Here is a 21,998-nt window from a genome sequence, read left to right on the forward strand (position 1 = left end):
AGTGCATTAAGTCACATGATGTATGTGGCAGTGACTATCACAACACATCTGCTTGGTGGTTCAGCAGCCATAAAGTTTGAAACTTAAGTGAGTGGGAACAAAGGCTGTTTCTGTCAACAAGCACATGATTGCCCAAGCAATCGGGGTGTGGGACGACATCAGTGAGACTGGTAGCTATCTGTAGGACAAACTTGCATGTGAATGTATATAATAAAGGCAATGGCAAAGGACAGAGGAAAGCATCAACTGTTTGTTGGCAGAGGGTGATGAGAACAAAATCTAGCCATCGAAGTGACTTGTGTTATGGACGACACAACTATGAACAGTGAAAGAGGGTATTGGTTCTTTGTTGTCTGCTAATAGACAAAGACTGATGAAACAGGCAGAAGCTACCATCACCATGGTGTGAACGGGTATAGTATTGGGACAAGCAAAGGAACTGCAATGAGCGACTCAGGTTGACAAATAATAAAAATTAAAGTAATAATCAAAACAAGGAGACGATAAGGGAAAGACAGTGATCCTTACTGCATATGGATAGCACTGAGAGCCAGAAGCATTGACAAGGGTAATCGGGGGCAGAGCAGAGGAAGGAGGGACAATTCTGAGAGACATATGGAGACGAGCAGGGGCTGCACACCTCGAAAACAATGTCAGTCAATCAGCAAGGCATGGAAGCCCTTCAATGGCAATGATACAGGCTTGTGATCCCTGAAAGTAAGAATGAGTTCCACTCACTTGACATATACTAGATTCACCATATTAATGCTTGTTCTTCCTTTTTTGGTTACTCCGGCTGTCCCTATTTTGTACTTTCTTTGTCAAGAAGTCTAGTGCTAGCTGCTCCTGTTCACCTTTGAGATTGGTGTTTCCATTGATCCTTTTTTTGGTTGAACGCTGCGTTGAGTATGAAGTGGAGGTCAGTGAAGGAGGAGATCTGTCTATGACAATCGCAGAATGATATGAAAGAGAAACACCACCTACACATCGATTACAAGTATTGGTTTCACGTGAGCGAGCACTATCAGCAATTGATCTCCCACAAAATTCACCATTTTGGTCCTTGTGATCTCCACAGATTGTGTGCCCGTTGCATGTACAAGTTGGCCGAGGCCAAGAGACAGGCTGCCCTATTACCTGCTGCCCTGGTGCATATTCATGTAGCACAAAAGTGTGGGTAGGCCGAAAGGGTGCAGGTTTGCATTCACTCTGTGAGACAGGCTGATCTATGCTGGGCAGATTACTTGAATTGTCATCAGCTGAAGATGGGAAGTACTCAGGGAACTGTTCCCTGACTCCGGGCAGGAGGGAACCTCTAGAAGTGCTTCCAGAGGTGAGTGCAGCTTGTTCATCTGCAGTACGCGTTATCAGACCAGAACACTCATAGTGAGACTCTGTAGTTGCATTGCTGCGAGATGATTGTCCCTGTTGTATCTCTTCTGGCATTGTCCTTGTAAGTTCTGGTGAAATCTGGACAGAAGCAAAGTCGTGTAGTATAGGTGGGGCTTGTGGGTTGGAAAAGGGAAGAGAATATGCAATGGGAATTGGGGAAGGTTTACTTGTTATATAGACAAGAAGGGCCGTCCCCTGTAATCAGACTATGTGAATTTTGAAACAGCTATCCCATTACAGAAAGGATAGAATAGGTGCTTCTCGAGGGATGACATCACTCACACAGTTACATCATTACCTGGTGCCCTCAAAGCTCAATAACAGAGACCACAAAGGTGAACAAAGGTGGCTTCAGGATGTAACAAAGGCTCATCTCACTGTGTTAGAAGTGACTGTGATGTCACTTTGGTAACACTAATGACTTGCAGCCAGCAAAGATGACACAGATTATGACATATCACACAATATATGGCATTTATGTCATTTGATGGCATGGTGCATGACAAACAGGCATGAGTCCTCAACACCAATTTGTGAGCCCGAAAGGGGGACATGAATGGCGATCAATGTCACCAAAAAGGAACTACAGTCTTCGCAAGGGATCGCCATCTTGTGGCCATACTATTTCAGATACAATGCCCTAGCTGTCAGGGACCGAGTGGTATCATATCTTGCAGGTCACATAATCCGTGCTATATTGACCAATGATTTTGCCATTGATGTCATTCCCTAGCATCCACATTGTGCAATGTTATTGTAGGTGTGATGATGTAATGGTCACTGCTGATGTGATGTCACTTCGTGTTCAGCAATGACGTCATGCATGTCATAAAGGGTATTGCATGCCATTGTGGCCATATTGGGCACACAATGGGTCACATCGACAGCTTCAACCTCAAGGTCCATAGATCTGCCTACATAATGTCAGATGGGTAATGACAAATATCTCATCATAATGTCACCAATGATCTGGGTTTAGTTGAATGATGTGTCATGAGTCGCTCAGGAGGAGAAAGTGGGTGGCAAAGTGGAATGAAGAGTCACATAATTGCGATGAATCACTTACAAGATGTTGTTGTGCTTAGGGGTATGCCAAGTATCGATACCACCTTAGTCATGGCTTAGACAATTGTGCTGATCTTGGTCAAAATCCTTCAAGCTCTGGAAACAGAAGGCCAGACACAATGACCAATGCACAAGGAGTTGAATCCCTCTGGTATTTTTGACAAGTCAATGGTGAGCTTGAATTTGCAGAGAGGGAACTGGGGACTTCGGTGTCACAGCCATCACCTATACACCAATTGGCACTGCCAACCAAGCATGGTTGTACAGCTGACTACTGCTCTTGCTGGGGAGATTGGCTGGGATGTCTACCAGGCTTTAGATCATACTTCAATCTCTGATCAGTAAACTTTGCTGAAGAATCAGTTTAGTCTTTGCTGCTTCTGCCAGGTATGGCCTGTGACACAAAAGTGTGGAGAATGATGATTGCAAAGAAGGGATCTTCAGCCCTTCAGCTCCTTGCCATGACTTCAGGAATACAATACTTGCCATGCACAAGTGCAGACAATGTGCAGGTGATGTATATCACAAAGAGTGGTTGGTTCAGATGTGAATGTGAGTCAACATTGTCATTGCTGAAGAGGGTTGTGCATTTGATGTTTTGAAGTGGGAATGAATGTGTCTGACACACAAGACAGGTGTGGTCGTCAAAAGTATCAGATGATCAGTGAGGTATTTTGGATCATAAAACAGGCATGAAGTTGAAGTAGAAATTGTGAAGACTAGTAGCCGTTCACTTAAACTTGTTGCTAAGGATCTGTAACAACAGCAACATGCTTGACTAAGAGACTGGTGACTACAGAGGGGATGGTTGTGGCATTGCAATGACTTGAGAAGTGACACTGACTGTCAATACTATCTATCAGAGGTAAGGCTGAGCAACAGGCCTGTACTAAGATGATACAGGATAGGAATAGGTCGAGTCCTAATGAGGATTGAGAGTGTAGTACCAAATGTGAGTATTTTGGCCTGCGTAGGAGATTGCTTCCACTGTACAGTAGTTGTGGAAAAAGACACAGGGATGTATGTCTGTTGCAAAGATAGCTGTTTACATGTCCTGTGCTGATGTATATAAGAACCAATGACATTGTCTGAACTATGGGAACGATCTGATCATCCAGTCAGGTAAGTCTCGTTCCGACCTCGGCCACTTGCTGCCTCAAATAGAAAAGGCTGCACTCTAGGTCTTACTGATCAAGTGCCAAATGTTTGGGTCACAACCATGGTCCTTGAAGTTTGTGCATTTCATAAGACTATCAGTGGAGAGAAGAGAAATAGACAAACAAGAAACAAAAACAGTGTGACCAGATCAAGACATATGGGAACAAGCTTGGACTGCTTGTTTCTATGTATGGGTTGACAAAAGGTAGGGGAACAGTGAGAGTGATAGGTATAGTCTAGCTCCTGTGTTGCTGAAAATGACAGGCTGGGACTTGAAATGAGTGCAAATAGGAGAATGATGCTCTTGACAGTTGCAGAGCCAACACGCCTACCATGTATCTTCAACAGCACCATCAAAGCTGACAGAGAGAGCTATCCAAAATTCTACAGTGCGCTGCTTGTGATATCCCTCACAAGGGATAGAATATTGGGTTGCTCGATCCTTGAATATGAGTTGCCCTGATTCCTCCCGTGCACCCCATCGGTCTATGAATCTTTCCCAAATCTGCTGACTCCAAGGTAAACTGGGATTTGAGCTCCGAACACGTAGTCCAGTCAGTTTCAATTGGCCCTCGGGCCACCAAGACTGTTCTTTCTGTAACCATGCATTCATTGTACTGCCCAGACCTGCTGTGACCTGTGCTTCAAAGCCAAAGGAAGAGTTGTTGGTGCCTGGAAGAGAGCGCTTGCTTGACCACGATTTGACATTTTCACACAAGAAAGCATATGAATTCACTGAAGCATCAGCCACAAAACAACGTCGGTCCTTTTTCCATCCAAGTGTCAATGTAAGCTCATGCTCTGTCCAACTACCCTCCTTCACTGCCTGACACTGGGATTGACCAACCAACAACGGCAACACATAGTTCCGGAAGGTAATGCTGTTCAGCCCAGTAGTGTGAATCTCTAGTCGCTTGACAGCAGGATGTCGGCTCAGATTGGGAGACAATGCTGCAGCTGGGTCCCAAGCCAATCCACCATTGTCAGTATCTTGGTGGGACGGACCTTGACTGCATTGCTGAGAAGGAGCAATACCTGCTTCTTGCTGAGAAGTGCCTTGTGGATGTAGAGAAGTGCTTCTTAGTCGATTCTGAATTGAATCTGCTCTCTGGACAGAAGAACCACTACCAGGGTTGCTTGCGGAAGAGGAATCATGACGATATGTAAATGGGTAGTAGTAATCTTCCGGTGTAGGATTAGCCAATGGCATGTTCAATCAGACTCAGCTTAGAAGGATGATGATCGCTTTGTCCACTAATCTGGTGGAGTATGGTGTTCAGAGTGTTAAGTATGGATTGCTGTGTGTAGATTCAAAAGGTGAGGCAGTGGCAAGATTTGCTAATTATGTATACATTTATAGAACAGCAAGAAATAATGCGCCTTTGCTCTTGATTGAGGGAGCTGACTTGCTTCTGAACAAAGGTAACATGTTGCAAAAGTGTGCTAGGGATGCAAGTGTGAAACGGTCATTCTCCTATGTAGCCAATATTGTCTGTTAGCTTAGTGGAATCTGCCTTGGTGATGTGAAATGATGTCATGTTGAAGCCCCTTGACGCATTGGGATTATAAGTTTTCCAGTCTTCTCTGGTAAACACCGTGTATCTGCTAGCTGACCACACATTTACAATTCCTTCACGGTACGCCCACTCAAGTCCTTGGCATGTTAGCATGAAAGAGGTACATATGGCATCACAAGTTTGGCATGCACAACAACCTCGGAAAGGGTGATGTTATATATAGCCACATATGATGTCTTCAGAAGACACAGTAATATGGTCCGGTCAACTGACATTGTCGTGATGTCCTGGCATATCATAGGGGCTTTGTGCGGTCTATAGTGAATCATTTGGTTGTAAAGAGAATCATCACCTGGCAATGATGGTTGTGGGGTCATAGGCGCAATCAGTAGAGTGTTGGGACATGTCATCATAAAGAAAGGTTAATAAATGGGTGAAAGATTGACCACCATATAGTCTTTGCAGCAACAGGGCCTGTTATTCAGTATTTGGAACCAGTACATAAACCAATTTGATCTTTCTTTCAAGCTTCTCACAAGAATGGAAGACTTTGCCAGCTGGCTATAGCTGGGAGGCATTTTGGCTGACTCAAGGCTAAGGGATATCATCAAGAGCAATGATGAAGGTACAAGGTATCACTTCCGATCTGGAAATCACTACGGAAAAGAATACAAAGATGAGAATAGCCATTCTCTTATAAATCCATCCATCCATCAGTCCATCTATGTTGAGTGATATTCTACTACTTTGGCAAGTTTGTCATATTAGACCAAGGAATAGATGAGTTTGTTGGATGAAGTTCTACAGGTTCAACGGGGATAGTGAGTAGAGCAGCAAGTGGGTTGGGATCAGACAGGTGTCAGAGGCAGGCCCATTGATGAGCCTTAGGAAGAATACAGGACACGAATAGGGTGAAGTCCTACCATGAACTGTATGAGTTGAGTATTGAATGTATGAGCCTCGGGGTTGATTAGTAGAATGTTCCACTTGTACTATAATAGTGAACTAAACAGAGGAACATACATTTGTCACAGGAATAACTATGTACAAGTGCTGCACTCATGTATATAAGTACCAGTGATGCTTCTGTGGTACAATAGCAAAGTAGTAATATGGAAGGCCCGGACTTATATGCTCTAGGTCTGGGTCCAAGACATAGATGAGTTCTCTCTCAAGACTATCAAAAAGACGGTCAAATATTCAGAAGAGAATTGACTCACGTAATCGCATCTGCGAATTGATTGGGGTCTCCACTATTTTCTTCGAAGTTGGTTGAAAACAACATTTACCAACTATCCCTCTAGCAATCTCCTTTCCTTCTTCCTTCCTTTCTTCTTTCCCCGACAATCAACGTACACAACAGGCACACCGAGACATGGAGGTGCAAGACCACATCGATACTGACGGTGTCGGAAACCTCACAGCGAAGGTGGCGGACGCCACTCTCGAAGAATCCGACGTTGAGAGCGAGGTAGGAGGTGATGCTCCCGGAGGTGATGGTGGTGGAGGGGGAAAGAACAAGAAGAAGAAAAAGAAGAAGAGTAAGGGGAAATCAAAAGTGAGCTATGCGTCAATTGGCGCCATTCTCGTCCAGCACTGACAATAGGGATTTGTGCTTTGTGCAGAAATCTACGGTGAATGGAGGGCTTTTGGGTAGTATACCAGACGAGGAACCGGCTCCTCCGGCAGAGACGGACGAGGAGAAAGCAAAGTGGGAGAAAGAGCTACAGAAAGGATGTAAGACTTATCAACTGCCCGTATGGGGTCTCATCGACGAAAGGGTGAATTAGCTCACGATGTCTTCTCGATGCCTAAGCATTGGTGATTGATTTCAAGAGCTGATGACGACTGGTCATAGGCTCGATACCTCCTGAACACCTTTCTGACGCCTTCATGTAAGAAGGTAGAGTTGAAAACACCACGATTGAGGTTGAGACAAGTAGAAGTGGGAGATACGACGGGTATAAGACGGATAAAAATGGAACCGATAGTCCAAAGAACGCAACTGTGAGCGAGGGAACGAACGACTTAGCTTAGTCGCTTGCAATGGAGATCAATGGAGACTGAGCTGATCTTCGAAATGGGCTTTAGGTATGGATCACCTTCGATATCTGATATCAAGGAATCGTTTCAAAATCGATATATCCGTTCGAGGTGAGCTCGTCAAGTTGAGCCAAATACTTGTAAAGAGCTGACACACAAGGTACGCAGTATTCCTCGAATCAACGTGATGCACGGTGGGAAAGGGAGAGGAGAATATGTGTTCGCTATCACCGCCATTGACCCGAGTACAATAACGGTAAAGCCTCCTGGGAATCTGAAGATTCCTAATCGAATCAGTACAGCCGAGGGATATCTGGGTAAGTGTGATCTTGTCTAGTTGTGGTCGAATCTGAGTAGTTGAAGCTGATTGATAAGTGATTCCCCTTTGTAATAGGCAATATCGCCCTGGCGCTATCGTTCGAGAACCTGCCAACTGGCTCATTCTTGCCCAAGAAAAGAGAAGTGTACACCCAACCTACCCATGCACAGTATAGCAAAGCAGGCTGGACTGCAAAAATGTTCTACGAGATCCATCCTCAGCTTTGGGGACAAGGTATAATGAGCGAGGCGTTTATCGAAGTTTTGAGGTTCGCGATTGAGGAAGTGGGATGTGCTGTGGTGCAGGTGAGTGCGAGCGTGGATCGACGGTGAAGGAGTCTTAGGAGTGAGCTGTGAGAAGAAGAGAGGCGGCGGTGGACGACTCAGGAGATGGGGCAGGAGGAGCGAAGCGATCGGCAATAGAATGCTAATACGCTGTACTTGTCCTCAGTCCGACCCGACAACAATCAACGAAGCTTCTATCAAACTCTGTCTCAAGAACGGAATGAAATACACCAAGACTGAGAACAACTCGTTCAACAGGCCACAACTATATCATGAGATCACAAGAGAAGAGTGGTGGGTTAGGAATCGACCCGGTAAAGCTGTTGAAGATAGGTGGGGTGGGAAGGAAGTGTGCAGGTGGTAAGTTGCGCTGCCCATCACTTCCATCTCTACGAGGTTAGGAAGCAAATGCGGACCGCAATCTGCCATCTGCGATCTGATCCATTGAAGATGAATTGCTTACTTCTCTTATTTATACAGGTGCATGAACTTCCGCTTGGCCCCACCGACGATCGACTGCTCGCATTGCGATTGGGCAAAATATTGCTCTCGAGAATGTCAACGAGCCGACTGGCTATGTGAAGGTGGGCATCAAACAGAGTGTGACTTGAAGTAGGCAGTCGTACTCGCTGGGTAGTCAGATGCGGAGATTTGATACAGACATAGAGGAGTTCAGAACGCCCGAAATTAGAAAATTACCTTGCATTCATCTATATATACCAGCTCGTTAATCGTATGCACTTCGTTACTCCAACTTGGCAATCAGGTCACGCTACAATCATAGCATCACAAGACTCGTCAGCACCTCTTTCGCCCGAAGCTTAAAGTGAGAGAAGGACGACCAGACCCCACTCACCAATAACGGAGCGACTTGTTTTCTCGTCGATCTCGCATTGCCCTGTTGCCAAACTTTGAACCATCTAGTTTGTTCTTCTCCACCTTGTTCCCCTTGTCTCTTTGCCAATTTCTTCAACCATTTCCCCTTATCCCACGTTTCCAACGCTAACAGTTCCCCACTTCCTTCCAGACCAGCACTCAATTGATCCAAGACCCTCTTCGCATCTTGTGAATCACGAATGACCCCTCCTGATCTTACGACGAGGACAAGTTCTCTCTTGCCTCTACCTTTGTTCTCCGATCGGTAGGTCGTCAAGATCCCTTCGATATCAAGTGTCTTTTCAGCCATATAATCGTCCACTTCTCCAAGTAAAGTAGTCCAACCATCTTCCTCTTTCTCCAACCATTTCTTCAAACCCAGAGGGACGGTCGATAATCCCACTTTGAGAGTGGGAAAAGCGGATGATAAAGTCGGGAGGGCGTACTCCTTGTAATCCCGAAGAAGGAGATCATAGGTCGATAAACCCGAAACGTCCATTTTCGTTTCCAGCAACTTATCAGCTGTCTCCGTAAGTGTCGTCGGGACCTCAGCTTGAAGTGAAGCACTTGACAAAGCTGTTCCTCCATTGGTACTTGTTGTCGTGAGTGTTGTTTGTGAATCATTAGCCAAGGTCGAGATTGGATATAGGAAAGCAGCCGCTTCATAGTCTGCTTCTGTAGCCTTTCCACCAGCTTTCAATCCACCCGTATCAATCAACATCGAACTCAACAACAACGTCGCCAGTTCTTGAGGGACAGGTCCTCCAGCACCAGCTTTTAGAGATGCTTGCCATTGAGGCAAGAAATGTCTCACGACGAGAGAAGAACAACTTCCCGTCGGGACGGTGATTTCTCGGACGCCCGCGTCAGGGTGTGCACCTTCGTCATCGTGATGATCAATGATAGCGATGACCTCTCCAGCTCCGAAAGAAGGTAAGAGACGATTATGGTCGACAAGAGCGAATTTGACGCCTTGCGATGCTAGGTCCGAGGTTGGGATGGGGAGTTGTTCGGGGTGTAGTAAGGCGGAAGGGGGGAACTGGGACAGTTGGAAGGCGAGGAGGTTCTCCGGGCGAAGGTTCATTAACGAGGACGGGGTGAGGGTAAGAGGGATGGTACGTTCTGCGAGAAGGGAGGAGGACAATTGGGCGTAGGCGACAGACGATGCGATAGAGTCGAGGTCTGCGAAGCAGTGTCAGCCTGACCGAACGAAAACCGTTGTCAAACATGTATAGGTGCCTTTCGCATGCCTCAGATCCTCTACGGCAAAAAAGGGATTTGACTCACCTCCTGCCTCGTTTCCCATTACCACGGTCCATCCCTTCCCCCTGCCCTCTTTCAAATCCTGCAAAAATGTCTCCTTCTGACTGATCAAAAATCCCGCCAACCTCCCTTCCTTCACGCTGTCACCATTACCATTGGTACTCGACATGTTGACTACGCTCGAGGTGAACGGGTGTGATTTCTGTGATAAAACCGATGGACAGACCAATCTCTGATGTGCGGAAGTTGATATTCGTGCGAGGGAGAACGGAACACAAGGTCTCATAGACTCGTTGAGATAAGCCAATAACGAGAAGATGAGGATGAAAGGTGGGATAGTAGAGAGGGTGACGACCAAGCAGAATAATTTGGAGTTGCGTGGTGGACGCATATGACAGTGGTCCGAGGTTCAAGTATATGTGTTTATTGATGTTGTCAGTTAGAGGAGAGATGAGAGAGGAGAGGAAACGAGAGACAGACAGCGGAGTGGATGGCAAAGATTGGAGGGAAAGCTGCTAATGTTGTCACGAATTTTATTACGTCATGCACGTGGTTGGCGTGGGTTTCTCTTACAAACTTCTGCCCAGTTTGACAGGCTGAGAAACAACGAATGAATGATTGCTATGACATATATAATGCAGTGAATGAAAGCCCTATGAAACCATCTACTAATCCTCCTCACTGGGTCCTTCCTCGATCAACTTCTGGTAATCCTCATAACTACCGAACGTTGGCAACTCCTTTCTCTTCTTTCTCCTCTCCTTCCTCTCATCATTCCTCTTCCTCTTCCCTGCCTTGGCAGCATCTTCCTCCTCGTCATTTTCAGAGTCGACCGCACCGTCAAGGACGATATCTGGCATCTCCATATCTGATTCAGAGATGATATCCTCGTCTTCATCGGCGAAATCGGGAAAGGAAGATTGTGAAGAAGCGATTGAGGGTGATCGTTCGGCACGTTTGCCCTTTCCACCCTTCTTGGGAGCTTCAACTTCAGATTCGGCTTCGCTAGCTTCTGCCTCTTCATCGTCGTCGTCGTCATCGTAATCGGACATGTCGTCGCTTTCATCCTCGTCCTCGCTGAGACCCATATTGTCACCAGCATCTGGCAAGCTGGCTTTCATAGCCTGAAAACACACAACTGAATTAGCCTGCGAACCACTTTATTTACATGCAGCAGCAGTAAGCTCACCTTCCAGATTTCCGCTTCTTCAGGATCACTGTCCTCGTCCTCATCATCACCAGCCTCACTGCCTTCTTCCTCCTCTGCCTCGCTACCCTCCGCCTCGTCATCATCCTCGTCTTCCGCGACCGCCTCGCCGTCATCCTCACTAGCATCCATCTCCAAATCATCATCGTCGTCGTTATCCTTCCTTCCCTTACCCTTGACTGCTTCCTTCCTCTTCAACTTCTCCGAGAAGTACCTGTGGAAGAACATCATCTCCACGGGAACGTCTTCAATCTTCTTCCTCCAGAACTGTTCACTGTTCACCATGACACCCTGAGTTCCACTTTGAGGTCCGTGGTTCTTGACGACCATACCAGATTTATCGGAAGCGGCAGCAGGCTGCATAATAGATGCTCCTTTCGGTTGCAGGGTCTTCTTGGGGTTTCGGTAGACGAATCGGTCCAGGAAAGAGACGAGAGTGTTGAGCGAGATGTCAGACGAACCAGTGAGAGGTTGAGAGAGGAGTAATTGGTTGGCTTGGAGTGAGACGGAAGGGTGGAAGTGGTTCAGGAAAGGTATCTGAGAATGATGGCTCGTCAGCTCTACACTTCCTCCTCCCGAACATGGGCGAGCTTACCAAGTCCCAGAGACATGATGTGTCGGCGTTTGCATATAGCGGCTCTCGCTTTCGACCATCGTACTCCTTGGCGGCGAGAGCGTTCTTCGCAGCTAGACTTTCCACCTTCTCCTTCTTATTGTCCGCATCCTCGAAGTGCTCCTCTCCATCGTCCTCGGGCTCGATGAGCATTCTCTTGAGGCCAGGTGTGACCGAGAACAGCTGCGAGGTCATATAGTCAGCTATGATCTTCCAAGTGTCGAATACACAGGTACTCACCTCGCCGAGCAGATACAGGGCACCGCAGATGAAGGATGGCTGGTGCATTCCCAACATCTGTAACAGTCTCTTCACAAACGCCATGACTCTGGAGATCTTGTCATCCGCCTTCATAGCCTTGAAAAGCAAGTTCAAGTACATGGCCTGCTTGGAGGATGTGATCAGTCGTCCATCGAAAAGCGAGTCGTATAACGTTCGATAAAATCGATCTGAAACAGCTTGCCTCGACTCGGAGGCAGTCGTAGAGACCTGGAAGATGAGGTTAAGAGCCTGGATGGACGTGTTGAAAGTTCCAGCGTGGGTGATCTTGAACAGTGTGTCCATGTAGGTATCGAACATGGTTTCGTCGAGCTTGGCGAAGGGAAGTGCTCGATTGATACCTGTCAGAATGGCAGCTACCAATTTCGCTTCACCGGTCTCGACGAGCTCTTCCTCCTCCAAGGCTGACTTCTTGCCGTTCTTGGTTCGAGTCCCCTTTCTTCTTCCTCGCCATTTATCGACTCGACCAGCAACCTTCTCTATCTTCTCTTGGTCGACTTCCTCAACATCCTCCGCAGCTGCGGGTCCCTCATCCTTCTCGTTCATACTGTTTCCAAGGATCTCTCTGAACACCTCGAAATAAAGGTCGACCATCTTGCCGGCGACTTCTTGGTCTTTCCTTGTCAGGGTGACTTGGTTAAGAGTGATAAGACCGTAGTATCGAGCATGACCAGAGGTCTCAGATTTGGGAGCAGCGGCAGGCTTTTTGCCCTTGTCGTCATCGAATCGAACATGTGAGCTGGAAGAGGCCTGAGCAGCGGCTGTGGCAGCAGGCTTCAAGACCAAAGCGGATACCTCTCGGGCGACAACCGCTTTCATGGCAGGATGAGCCTGGAGGAGCTGCAAGATGTGGTGAGAAGCTTTTGAAGCAACAGGTCGGTCGGTATCACCCTATGATTGATCTGTCAACTTTATGTAGCGCGTGAAGCAGAGCTGCGGCACCTACAAGCTTGTTAACACCTAGTCGAAGCAGATTTTGCTCCTGCTCAGCATTGCCAGCCAACAGTTGGAAAATCAGATGCAACGATTGTGTCCTGACGAAAGGTAATGTGTCGTGCGATAACGTCTGTGACAGCACTGTCAGCTGCTGTTTGGTGTAGCCCGCTATCTCAGCTCACCTCGAGAACTTGCAAGATATTGAAGAACCATTTCTTCATGTAATCTTCGAAAGCAAATACGAGAAGATGTCGGTCAGTGACTTGAGGGTGTGCGAGTAGTGGTTGATCGGCAAAGTATCTTTAATAGTACAGGTTATGTCAGCTGCAACAGTTCTGGCTTCGCGAAGGGAATGTAGCTCACCTCAACTTTCCCTTCTCCTTGCCTCCTCCAGATACCCACCAATCCGCCAGCGCCTTCATCACTGCAACTCTCTGATCCTTATTTCCACCACCACCAATACCGTCCTCTTTCCATCCAGCCATTGTGCGTAATCTGTTCAACTCCTTCACAGCGTGTATAGGACTTTCTCTGACGAGCAATACGAGCGCTGAAAGCTTGTCTTGGTATGTACCGGAAGTCAAGATTTGGTTGATGAACGCTGCGTCGGAAGATGAGCCTGCGCGAGGAAGGGGTGGAAGTGTTTCGAGTAGTCGAAGTCCCCGTTGACGCATTTCATTCAAACGGTGGCCCATCGGTGGTACAGGGGCGGAGGTGAGAGGTGGTAGCTCGGGAAGAAGTGAAGGCCATGAGGGCGCAGCGGGAACGTTCTGTAACCAATTGTCAGCGGAAGCCTTGGGTTTAGCATGTTTGAACTCACTGTTCCGCTTGCGCGATCAGCATCTACTGCACCAGAGGCTTTCGTTTGTTCCGGTTCAACAGTGGCAGCCTCAGCTTTGTCTGCCCTTGAGGTGGGTGCGACCTGTTGTTCTTCTGCTGCTTCCTCTTCTTCGTCCTCGTCTTCCTCTTCATCCTCTTCCTCTTCATCCTCTTCCTCTTCCTCTTCTGCCGACTCTTCTTCCTCCTCGTCACTTTCTGCGTCTTCGCTACTAGCACTGTCCACCTCCTCTACCTCTACATCGGCCGAGTCCTTGAATCCTGAAAAGTCCAAGCCTTTCATGAAATCGCCCAGCTCTCTCCTCAGCTTCTTCTGCGATCCGTACATCGTACATTAGCACCAACCTGGACAGTAAATCACGGAACTACATTGCGGAACCCACCTCGTCGACTGGAGCTTTGTCAGATTTGGCAGCTGGCTCCTCATCATCCTCATCTATCCCTTCTATCAGTTTCAGATCTTCCTCGTCTCCTCCTAAATCTTTCACGACTTGTCGAAGTTCATCGCTGATCTTGCTAGGTTTAGCGGTGGTAGTTGACGGTCCAGCAGATTTGGGTTCGCTCGTGCTAGCTAAGGCTGAGCCTGAAGCAGCGGCTTTCTGAAGTTTGGTAGATTTGCTACCTCTTCCTTTTGCCATCTTGTCAATCGAGTGAATCTGATGCTGAGATCAGTCAATGCAGAGATGTGAGGGAAAATAGTGTTTATGATAATGGTGGTGGACATGTAAAGTGGACGATGAATCCGTTGAAATCTTGGTGAGAGAGGAAGGGATAAAAACATGAAATGTGGTAAAAATAAATTCAGCTCAGTGCGGGGCCTCTTCGACTTGGTGTAACTCGTCTCTTTATAGACATCTTGAGGATATGAATGGAACCACTTCCATCTGCAATATAACTCATACCTAACGCAAATCGAGCACGATGGCCATCAGTATCAGACCAGTAGTATCGCCAGGGCTTGGTAAGCTGAACCTTGCCTTTCCTTTAGAAAAAACAAGCTGACGAGACCGCTTTCCAGCCGGGTGTTGTACCATCTTCTCCGTCATCGCCGTTGTCATCCTCCTTGGTACGTTGAGCTTCGATCCGGACAATTCGTCGAGAATGGAACGGAATAAACAGGAGCTATTCGCGGAGGAGTCAATACTGATCTTCTCCCCCTTACAGCCCTCGCTTCGGCTTTCTCAAGACATGTCGAAGTTCTCACTGGATCAAAGAACGATCCGAAAGACCCTAGCGTTGCCGCTGCGACCTGTTACGCGGCTGCCTTGATCTACGGTATCTTCGTTGTGTTCTGTGGTCTTCAAGTGAGTTGGAAATCATCGTCTTTACTTTTGATCACTCGAAGGAGCGGCCATTTTGCGAGAGTGGTCGGAGGAAGATGGAAGCTGGAAGGACGTGTGCTGATGTTTTCATTCCCTGTCCCACTCCCGCAGATGGCTGTGCATAGGAGATATCCGAGAGGAGTGCAGCTGTAGAACGGGGTATAGAGTTCACGATAATGAAGGATCAGTCTACCATGTATCTTGTATCCATTATCAACCGCCGAAAGACCCTTCGATCATCCTGTCGAGGAGCGCACGATGTTACGTAAAACTGATGTTTGGCACTGATCGCGAGTGTGCTTTGTGTTGTTGTTTCAGCGTTTCAACGTTTCAACCCATCATTCTCGTTGAACAAATATCAAGTCAGTCAATTCGCTTCCTTCTCCTTTTTCCTTCTTCTCCTTCACTTTACAAGCTACCTATCTGTTCTGCACAACGATATCTAACAACGAACGCTCGTGTCATTATGACACTCACTAGTAAGTTTGAACCTTCTGCGAATTGTCCGTTTCGTAGCCCCGCCCTCACTGACACCTTGGTCCGATCAAGTCAACCTTCAAGACCTCAATATCGATTTCGGCGATCAAGACCAGGTCATACAATACATGAACACACACTCACAAGAAGAGGTGCAAGCTCTCGAGGTTGCGCTCTGCGAAGATGCGATAAGAATGTCAAGCGAGATTGTACAAACGATTGATAAGATGATAGAGGACAGTAAGGCTAGCGAGGTGTCTTTCATGCAACATGTGAGTCGGAAGACGAGGACGAGGACGAAGACACCGTGCTCCCTTGCACTCGCCGCTACAAGCATGTGACTTTTGTGCTGGTTCGGTTGCTGAATCCGGACTTGACAGCTCGCAAACGTGTATATATCATCGATGGGTGGTAAAGCTATTTCTCCCCCATCGAAACGAGGGAAAAAGTTCCCCGACGGTATGCCAAAGGTACGTAGGGTATCATTCCACTCCTCATGTTCTATCTCCCTCCGCTTCAGCTTACGCTGTACATCTAATTGTAGAAGTATCGCAACCCGCGAACGTTCCAGCAATACATCTCCCTCCCCACCAAGCATCTCAATGCCTGGTTTCTCTTCTACAAACCGGAACATGAAGCGGATATCGACACCTTCTCGTCTTTCCAGAAAGCGAAGGCTATTTGGGAGTTTATCGGCGGCCATCCGGATCAGATCGTGAGCTCAGGATGTGAAAGACGAATCGCGGGGCCGAAAAGGGAAGCAATCAACGGTAGTGGTACAGGACATTCTAGGAAGTTAACGAAGCGCAAGGTGTGACCGCTTTCGCTGAAGCTTTACCAACGACTTCCACCACGGCGAAAAGACGAATTATTGAACGTGTAGTGTAGAGGGTCCATTTTGTATATAGCATGTAGCAATAGACAACAACTGAGAAGCAGAGTTTGTCACGAAACACAAGCACCGGACAAGTGATCTAATTACCGTGCAAGGACCTCGCGCCTCGGTCCCCCAACAACCAACCAGCAGAGTCGTTGCTGCATGGCGACGGTCAACCCAGCAAAAGGTATGCCATAATGTTGTAAGATTTGCGATAACTGGGCTCGTGTCAACCGGCGCAACCGTCTGAAACTCAACAGATTGTTGGCATTCTGACAGACAGACATGGTGAGTATGTCGTCTGTCTGAACATGTTGGAAAAAATGGAGATCATCAACTGACTGGTGGTGGAACGCCGTTCATGGGCACGATTATCAAAGGGAGACTCAACGCACTCGAAGCCATGTTCAGAAGCTATACAGAGTTGAGAGAAGATGAAAATCAGTCAATTGTTGCTCGTTTGATGCTGGAAAATGAACTGACACGGGCTCGTATATGTTCAAACTTGTTCGTCAAATCAGCTTGAAGGTGTCCAATCCTCGCTTGGATTTGTGCAACTTGATTTTGGAGATTCGCAATGCCAAGTAATGGTGGTTGATTGTTTCCAGGTTGAGCAGCGACACCTGTCACAGATCGTCAACCCTCCTTGACCATTCTGCAGAGGAACGTCGACAAGGTGATCTGAACTCACGAGAGCTCATCACGACATGCAGGAGGTCATAGGACGCGACTTCCTCAGCTGGTGTCGTGGCAGTCCATGACCTCAATGTTTTGGTGAACTGGACGACTATAATTGCATCTTGATCGGAGGCAGGAGAGAGTATGATCCCTCCCTGGATAAGGGGGAAAAGCTGTTGAGTGACAGGATGGCCCACTAGAATAGGCGGAACAACGATGTGAGGCGGCTGGGCGGGCCCTGCAGCGCCAGCTGGAGGTTGATGAGCGGCCATGATGTAGTAGTAGTCGTAAAGGTGTTCCTCTGGCTGAAAAACTTGAGAGCCTAGAAATTCCGTAGGTCGAATGATAGTCAATGATCCATGGGGAGCAGAACCCTCTCTTTCCACCTTTGAAGTATGTTTGTTGGTATGGATGTCTGCAAGTTAGCGACTCGTGCACACGCCCCTTGTGGTGTGTACCGTCGCACTGTGCATGTGTGTGACCTGTTTATTGAAGGGACCTCAGCTCACATCTTCTGTCGCCCCCTTAGGTCTGTGTGGTCTGTGATGGGCTGTGCATTTTGCTCGTTGACCGGTGAGACAGTAATACAATTGCTGGTAACTAACGGGGATCTCCCGGCCACACACTCTCGTCTCCCTACCGTATCCTGAAACATGTCAACCGCATTGAAACCACGTGAGTGCCTTTTCCCCGGCGCCGCTAGTCCACGAAACCATGCACAGTTCTCGTTCAACGACATCAGTCAACCAAGTCAATCAATTGACCGCCTTCTTCCTCACAGTGCAAATTATCTCGTATCACCGACGATTAACGACACTATCAAAAAATTTGTTCGCCATACCAGTCTCTAGTGCGCTTCGGTCGGTTTTGTATGACTGACTTGTTGCCTCTCTGACTGATCTGCGCGATCAGTCAACCTTCGCGACCTGGATATCGACATTTGTGATCGAGACCAAACCGATCATTACGTGAACACACACCAAGGAAGAGGGGGAAGCTCTCGAAAGAGCGTCATGAGAAGCCGCTATGAGAGAGTTGACCCGAATGAGTATCGACTTGCAGGAGTACAGTAAAACCTAGGACAGAACAGAAGACCTGGATCCAAACTGTAAGTAGGGCGAATCGTGGATGTTGATGAACGGTTTGAGTGATGTGCCTGGTCGAAATATTGTGTTTGGACTAATGTGTCTTGCGTCTTGCGTCTGCTTAGTTCGCAAATGCATGTGCTTCTCATTATGGGGCCGGACCCATTCCTCCTCCTTAGATGAGAGGTAGACAGTTCTCCGAAGGCATGCCAAAGGTATGTTAATGAGCAATGTGTTCACCTTGCTCGATCCTCCGTTCATATTCTTCACCCCTTGAGCCATACGATGGGACACAGGCTGACCTTTTCCATATCAACGATCAGACACTTTCGACGCGTATATTTCCCTGCCAATTTCCCATCTGAACGCTTGGTTCCTCTTTTACAAGCCCGAGTGCACGACCGATATCAACGTCAAAACGCCTTTCGAGAAAGCAAAGGCTGTTTGGCAGATCATTTGTGGTCATCCGAATCGGATCATCAATCCTGGCGATCTGCGTTCTGGTCGCCGATCCCGATCATCCTCATCTCAGCCATCATACGTTGGAATCGTCAAGGGAACGAGACGCCCAAGAACGATTAGACGACAGAGAAGGGAAACCCAAAGCATCGATGCCGAGGTTCCGACCGGGCCTCGAAGCACCATCCTCGGCCCGACCTAAAAAGGTTGTGTGGTATTCAGCCTCCTTGACAATGTTAGCGTACGAGTAATGTGTGTGTGTGATTTGTAGATAGGCCATGGCAGTCAGTCATATGTAGATGCCAGGCACGCTTGGCCGGTCCTCATGTAGACATACAGCATTCATTTCCCAAAACGTCCAACATCAAAGCGTAGAGGGGGTTTAAACCCGGTGCTTCGGCGTTCAAGGTGGGGCAAGGTTTGACAACACCTTGTATGAGTGGATAATGCTGGGCCTGAGGGTGAATCACCAATGCAGGAGGAATGACGATGGCGGAGAGAGGAGTTACGACAGCCATGACGTGGCCAGAGGCGGGGGGGGGGAGGGGGTATTGCTTTTGATTGCAAAAGCCTGTTAGACGAGAGTTGACAAGTATGAACTGTTTGCTAGTACGCGACGACTAAATACTAATGGCCCGTATATGTCCGTTATATTGTGACAATGAATTGACCATGTGTTGTGCATGTAAGTTGACTGATATATCCTTTACGTCCTTTGGTCTATGCACGATCGATTGTCGAGTTGGTCGTTCAGGCCTTTGTTAAGGCTGGGTGTTGAAACATAAGGGTGAGCAGTACGCGAGTCACTACGGTGCGAACGCGAGTGCCACAGTCAACTCGATCACACCGTGCCACGTGGGTTTGCCTCGATTGATGATAATGATCTGCCACCGAATCACTCGTAAGTTATGTTGACTTTTGCTGACTTGCTTCTATTCATATTGTACATCTCGTGATACCTCTAAGCAAAACAGAGATTCTCCCCCCTTCCCTATCACGCAAGCACCAACCCTTCACTGATTCACGTCAAAATCCACATCCGCGAGGGAACTAAGCTACACCTCTCGTCTATCGCGTCTCAGACGGTAACCTCCTTTTCCTTCCTACTACCATGCCAGCCAAACGTTCCGCGGGCGGTCCATCCGTCGCTCAAAAGCGTACTCGTTTTGCTGCCTCAGCTTCTCCTGCCGACTCACCTTCCGCCGATGTCGATGACGCCTATCTCGAAGAAGACTTGCCCGAGGGCGGTGCGAAAGCTCGTCAAAAGGTGAGACGGAGTTTGAAAGATCAAGAAGGGTATGGATCCGATTCCTCAAATGACGAAGAAGGTGTCGTTCCTTCACGAAGACCGGGAACCAAGGATGAGGATGATGATGTGGACATGTTTGCGGACGATGTCGACGAGGACAAGGATAAGAAGGATAAGGGGAAGGGGAAAGAGTTTCTGGATTTATCAGAAATTGAGGGACAGGAATTTGATCAAACAAATGCTGCTGCCAAAGGAGAAGGAGATGACTCGGACAGCGATGATGAGGAGAAGAGGAAGAATACGGGGACAGGACTGGATGGCGATATGGGTATCGATATCACGCCATTTAACATGAAAAATGAAATGCAAGAAGGAAGATTTACAGCGGATGGAGAAGCATACGAGGAAAACGATAAAGATCCAAATGAGAAACACGACATGTGGTTGGCCAACCTTGACAAAGACGAGATCAAGAAAGCACGAAGAGCACATCGAGAACGAGAAAAGGCTGAAAAGGAGAAAGAGGAGAAGGAAGCGGCTGGAGGGGAGGAGAAGAAGCGAGAGGAAGAGAAGTTGTTAAGAGAAGCTGTGGATTTGATGCAAAGAGGCGAGACGGTTTTGGAAGCGCTGCAAAGATTAGGCAAAGAAGTGGAAGAAAAGAGGAAGAAGGATGAACAGGGAAATAAGAAGAAGTCATGGGCAGAAAAGCAACGCGAGAGAAAGGCACTCATGGCGGCACAAGAGGAGCAATCGTGAGTGAACTGTTGTTGGATGGGTTATATTTCTGAAGCTAATCCTCAGACTCCTTAGCGATCCCATACACACCTCCAACCCATTCACGAATCTGTCCAACATCGTCTCCGGCCTCACAACGATAGGCCATCTCGACGTGTACTCGCTATCCAGAGAATCGATACAGCGAATGCTGCCGCAAAACGCTTCGAATGGATCATCACGACCTGCAGCTGCTGCGCCAGCTCCTCCACCAATCGATAACAGACAGTTCGAATATAGGTTCTCGATGGCTTATGTGAGAAATTTACCCGAGGCTCAGAGACCTATTGAGAGGGAAGTCTTCGGTGAGTCGTCCTTTTTGCTATACGTCTATGGGCATAACGGCTAATCCAATCTACCCCTGTCCAGGTCCTTTCTCATTACTACAGCTTCGAGGATGGCGAAGTTCTGGATTTTTCGGGTCACCAGCGTGCGAGAACGTCGAGCTTAGAGTTGCGGGGACAGAAGGTGGAGCACCAGGATCTTGGGGATCATGGGCGGCAATTGTGGAATCACGATAAACGACTGTACTCATACAAATGCAACTGCACTCATGACATCACATTCCGGAGCTTCAGACCGCCCGACATGAATGCATATTATTGATCTTTCTTTGATTCCTGAGTTGGTATCGTCTGTGATCCGTTTGTATTCGTGCTTGTGCCGGTCGTGTCGTCAGCATCAAGATCGAATGTCGGAGGCATATTGTCCGGTCGCGTTTGAACTTTTGTTATTTCCATAACAAACCTGTACGGGTGCAGTAATCAGTACCGAGGTTTGTTCATCATGAATTCGGTTATCACGTACCACACCATTGATGCCCAGAGACATATTGTTACGCCGAATAAGAGCAAGACATGCTTGTTCCATCCTGTCAGGAAAGCAAGGGCGAAGAGGGTAAGGACAAGAAGGAAGAAACAGAGGTTCATAGCTGAGGGAAAATATGCAGTGTCAGCTATCAGCTTGCGTATGCGAATGCAAAGAGTGTGCTCACCCAGTACGACCGCCGGGTTGACTCCGGGCTGTACAGGATAACTTCAGCGTTCCAGAGCCGAAGTGACAAAGCACACCGTGAGTGGTGTACTCACCTCGAAGACCGACTTGACCAACAGACCGAAGAATCCTGGCTCCTCATTGGTAACAACGCTCGTTTCGTCACCCTCTGAAGGTGTTGGTGAGGGCTTGGTGACCATTTTGTGGTGCGCTATCTTCCCGTGAGATGGATGGAAGTATGCAAATCGACTTTCAAATAAGTTGGAATGGGCGACGAGTTGGTAGGTTGAGGTAC

At 47.7% G+C, this 21,998-nt stretch overlaps 9 protein-coding genes across 9 annotated transcripts; 4 read left to right on the forward strand and 5 right to left on the reverse strand.

Moving 5' to 3' along the window:
- Positions 1-6,507: 6,507 nt before the first annotated feature.
- Positions 6,508-8,394, forward strand: CI109_104840 (uncharacterized protein; the record flags this gene model as incomplete). Its single annotated transcript, XM_065967569.1, has 8 exons — positions 6,508-6,690; positions 6,758-6,913; positions 6,991-7,139; positions 7,224-7,286; positions 7,383-7,492; positions 7,570-7,799; positions 7,945-8,138; positions 8,259-8,394. The coding sequence occupies 8 exons, from the start codon at positions 6,508-6,510 to the stop codon at positions 8,392-8,394; spliced, it is 1,221 nt and encodes a 406-aa protein (XP_065823641.1).
- A 129-nt stretch (positions 8,395-8,523) lies between these two features.
- Positions 8,524-10,308, reverse strand: CI109_104841 (uncharacterized protein; the record flags this gene model as incomplete). Its single annotated transcript, XM_032007296.2, has 3 exons — positions 8,524-8,550; positions 8,635-9,836; positions 9,942-10,308. 3 exons carry the CDS (start codon positions 10,306-10,308, stop codon positions 8,524-8,526), a joined length of 1,596 nt encoding a protein of 531 aa, XP_031858410.2.
- A 277-nt stretch (positions 10,309-10,585) lies between these two features.
- On the reverse strand, positions 10,586-14,427 carry CI109_104842 (uncharacterized protein; the record flags this gene model as incomplete). The annotated part of the gene is made up of 9 exons (XM_032007295.1): positions 10,586-11,041; positions 11,107-11,661; positions 11,720-11,920; positions 11,978-12,907; positions 12,963-13,082; positions 13,135-13,252; positions 13,316-13,722; positions 13,773-14,102; positions 14,173-14,427. 9 exons carry the CDS (start codon positions 14,425-14,427, stop codon positions 10,586-10,588), a joined length of 3,372 nt encoding a protein of 1,123 aa, XP_031858409.1.
- Positions 14,428-14,710: 283 nt separating this feature from the next.
- CI109_104843 (uncharacterized protein) lies at positions 14,711-15,264 on the forward strand (the record flags this gene model as incomplete). The annotated part of the gene is made up of 4 exons (XM_032007294.1): positions 14,711-14,750; positions 14,808-14,855; positions 14,954-15,093; positions 15,223-15,264. 4 exons carry the CDS (start codon positions 14,711-14,713, stop codon positions 15,262-15,264), a joined length of 270 nt encoding a protein of 89 aa, XP_031858408.1.
- A 313-nt stretch (positions 15,265-15,577) lies between these two features.
- On the forward strand, positions 15,578-16,476 carry CI109_104844 (uncharacterized protein; the record flags this gene model as incomplete). The annotated part of the gene is made up of 5 exons (XM_065967570.1): positions 15,578-15,590; positions 15,661-15,860; positions 15,969-16,058; positions 16,133-16,303; positions 16,381-16,476. The coding sequence occupies 5 exons, from the start codon at positions 15,578-15,580 to the stop codon at positions 16,474-16,476; spliced, it is 570 nt and encodes a 189-aa protein (XP_065823642.1).
- Positions 16,477-16,798: 322 nt separating this feature from the next.
- On the reverse strand, positions 16,799-17,616 carry CI109_104845 (uncharacterized protein; the record flags this gene model as incomplete). The annotated part of the gene is made up of 4 exons (XM_032007292.2): positions 16,799-16,879; positions 16,949-17,088; positions 17,157-17,558; positions 17,610-17,616. The coding sequence occupies 4 exons, from the start codon at positions 17,614-17,616 to the stop codon at positions 16,799-16,801; spliced, it is 630 nt and encodes a 209-aa protein (XP_031858406.2).
- A 1,147-nt stretch (positions 17,617-18,763) lies between these two features.
- On the reverse strand, positions 18,764-19,205 carry CI109_104846 (uncharacterized protein; the record flags this gene model as incomplete). The annotated part of the gene is made up of 2 exons (XM_065967571.1): positions 18,764-18,885; positions 19,025-19,205. 2 exons carry the CDS (start codon positions 19,203-19,205, stop codon positions 18,764-18,766), a joined length of 303 nt encoding a protein of 100 aa, XP_065823643.1.
- A 593-nt stretch (positions 19,206-19,798) lies between these two features.
- CI109_104847 (uncharacterized protein) lies at positions 19,799-21,231 on the forward strand (the record flags this gene model as incomplete). The annotated part of the gene is made up of 3 exons (XM_032007291.1): positions 19,799-20,688; positions 20,747-21,015; positions 21,080-21,231. The coding sequence occupies 3 exons, from the start codon at positions 19,799-19,801 to the stop codon at positions 21,229-21,231; spliced, it is 1,311 nt and encodes a 436-aa protein (XP_031858405.1).
- A 78-nt stretch (positions 21,232-21,309) lies between these two features.
- On the reverse strand, positions 21,310-21,903 carry CI109_104848 (uncharacterized protein; the record flags this gene model as incomplete). The annotated part of the gene is made up of 4 exons (XM_032007290.1): positions 21,310-21,457; positions 21,518-21,641; positions 21,705-21,732; positions 21,799-21,903. 4 exons carry the CDS (start codon positions 21,901-21,903, stop codon positions 21,310-21,312), a joined length of 405 nt encoding a protein of 134 aa, XP_031858404.1.
- Positions 21,904-21,998: the final 95 nt, after the last annotated feature.

This window comes from Kwoniella shandongensis, chromosome 8 (assembly GCF_008629635.2).
Source record: "Kwoniella shandongensis chromosome 8, complete sequence".
NCBI lineage: Eukaryota > Fungi > Basidiomycota > Tremellomycetes > Tremellales > Cryptococcaceae > Kwoniella > Kwoniella shandongensis.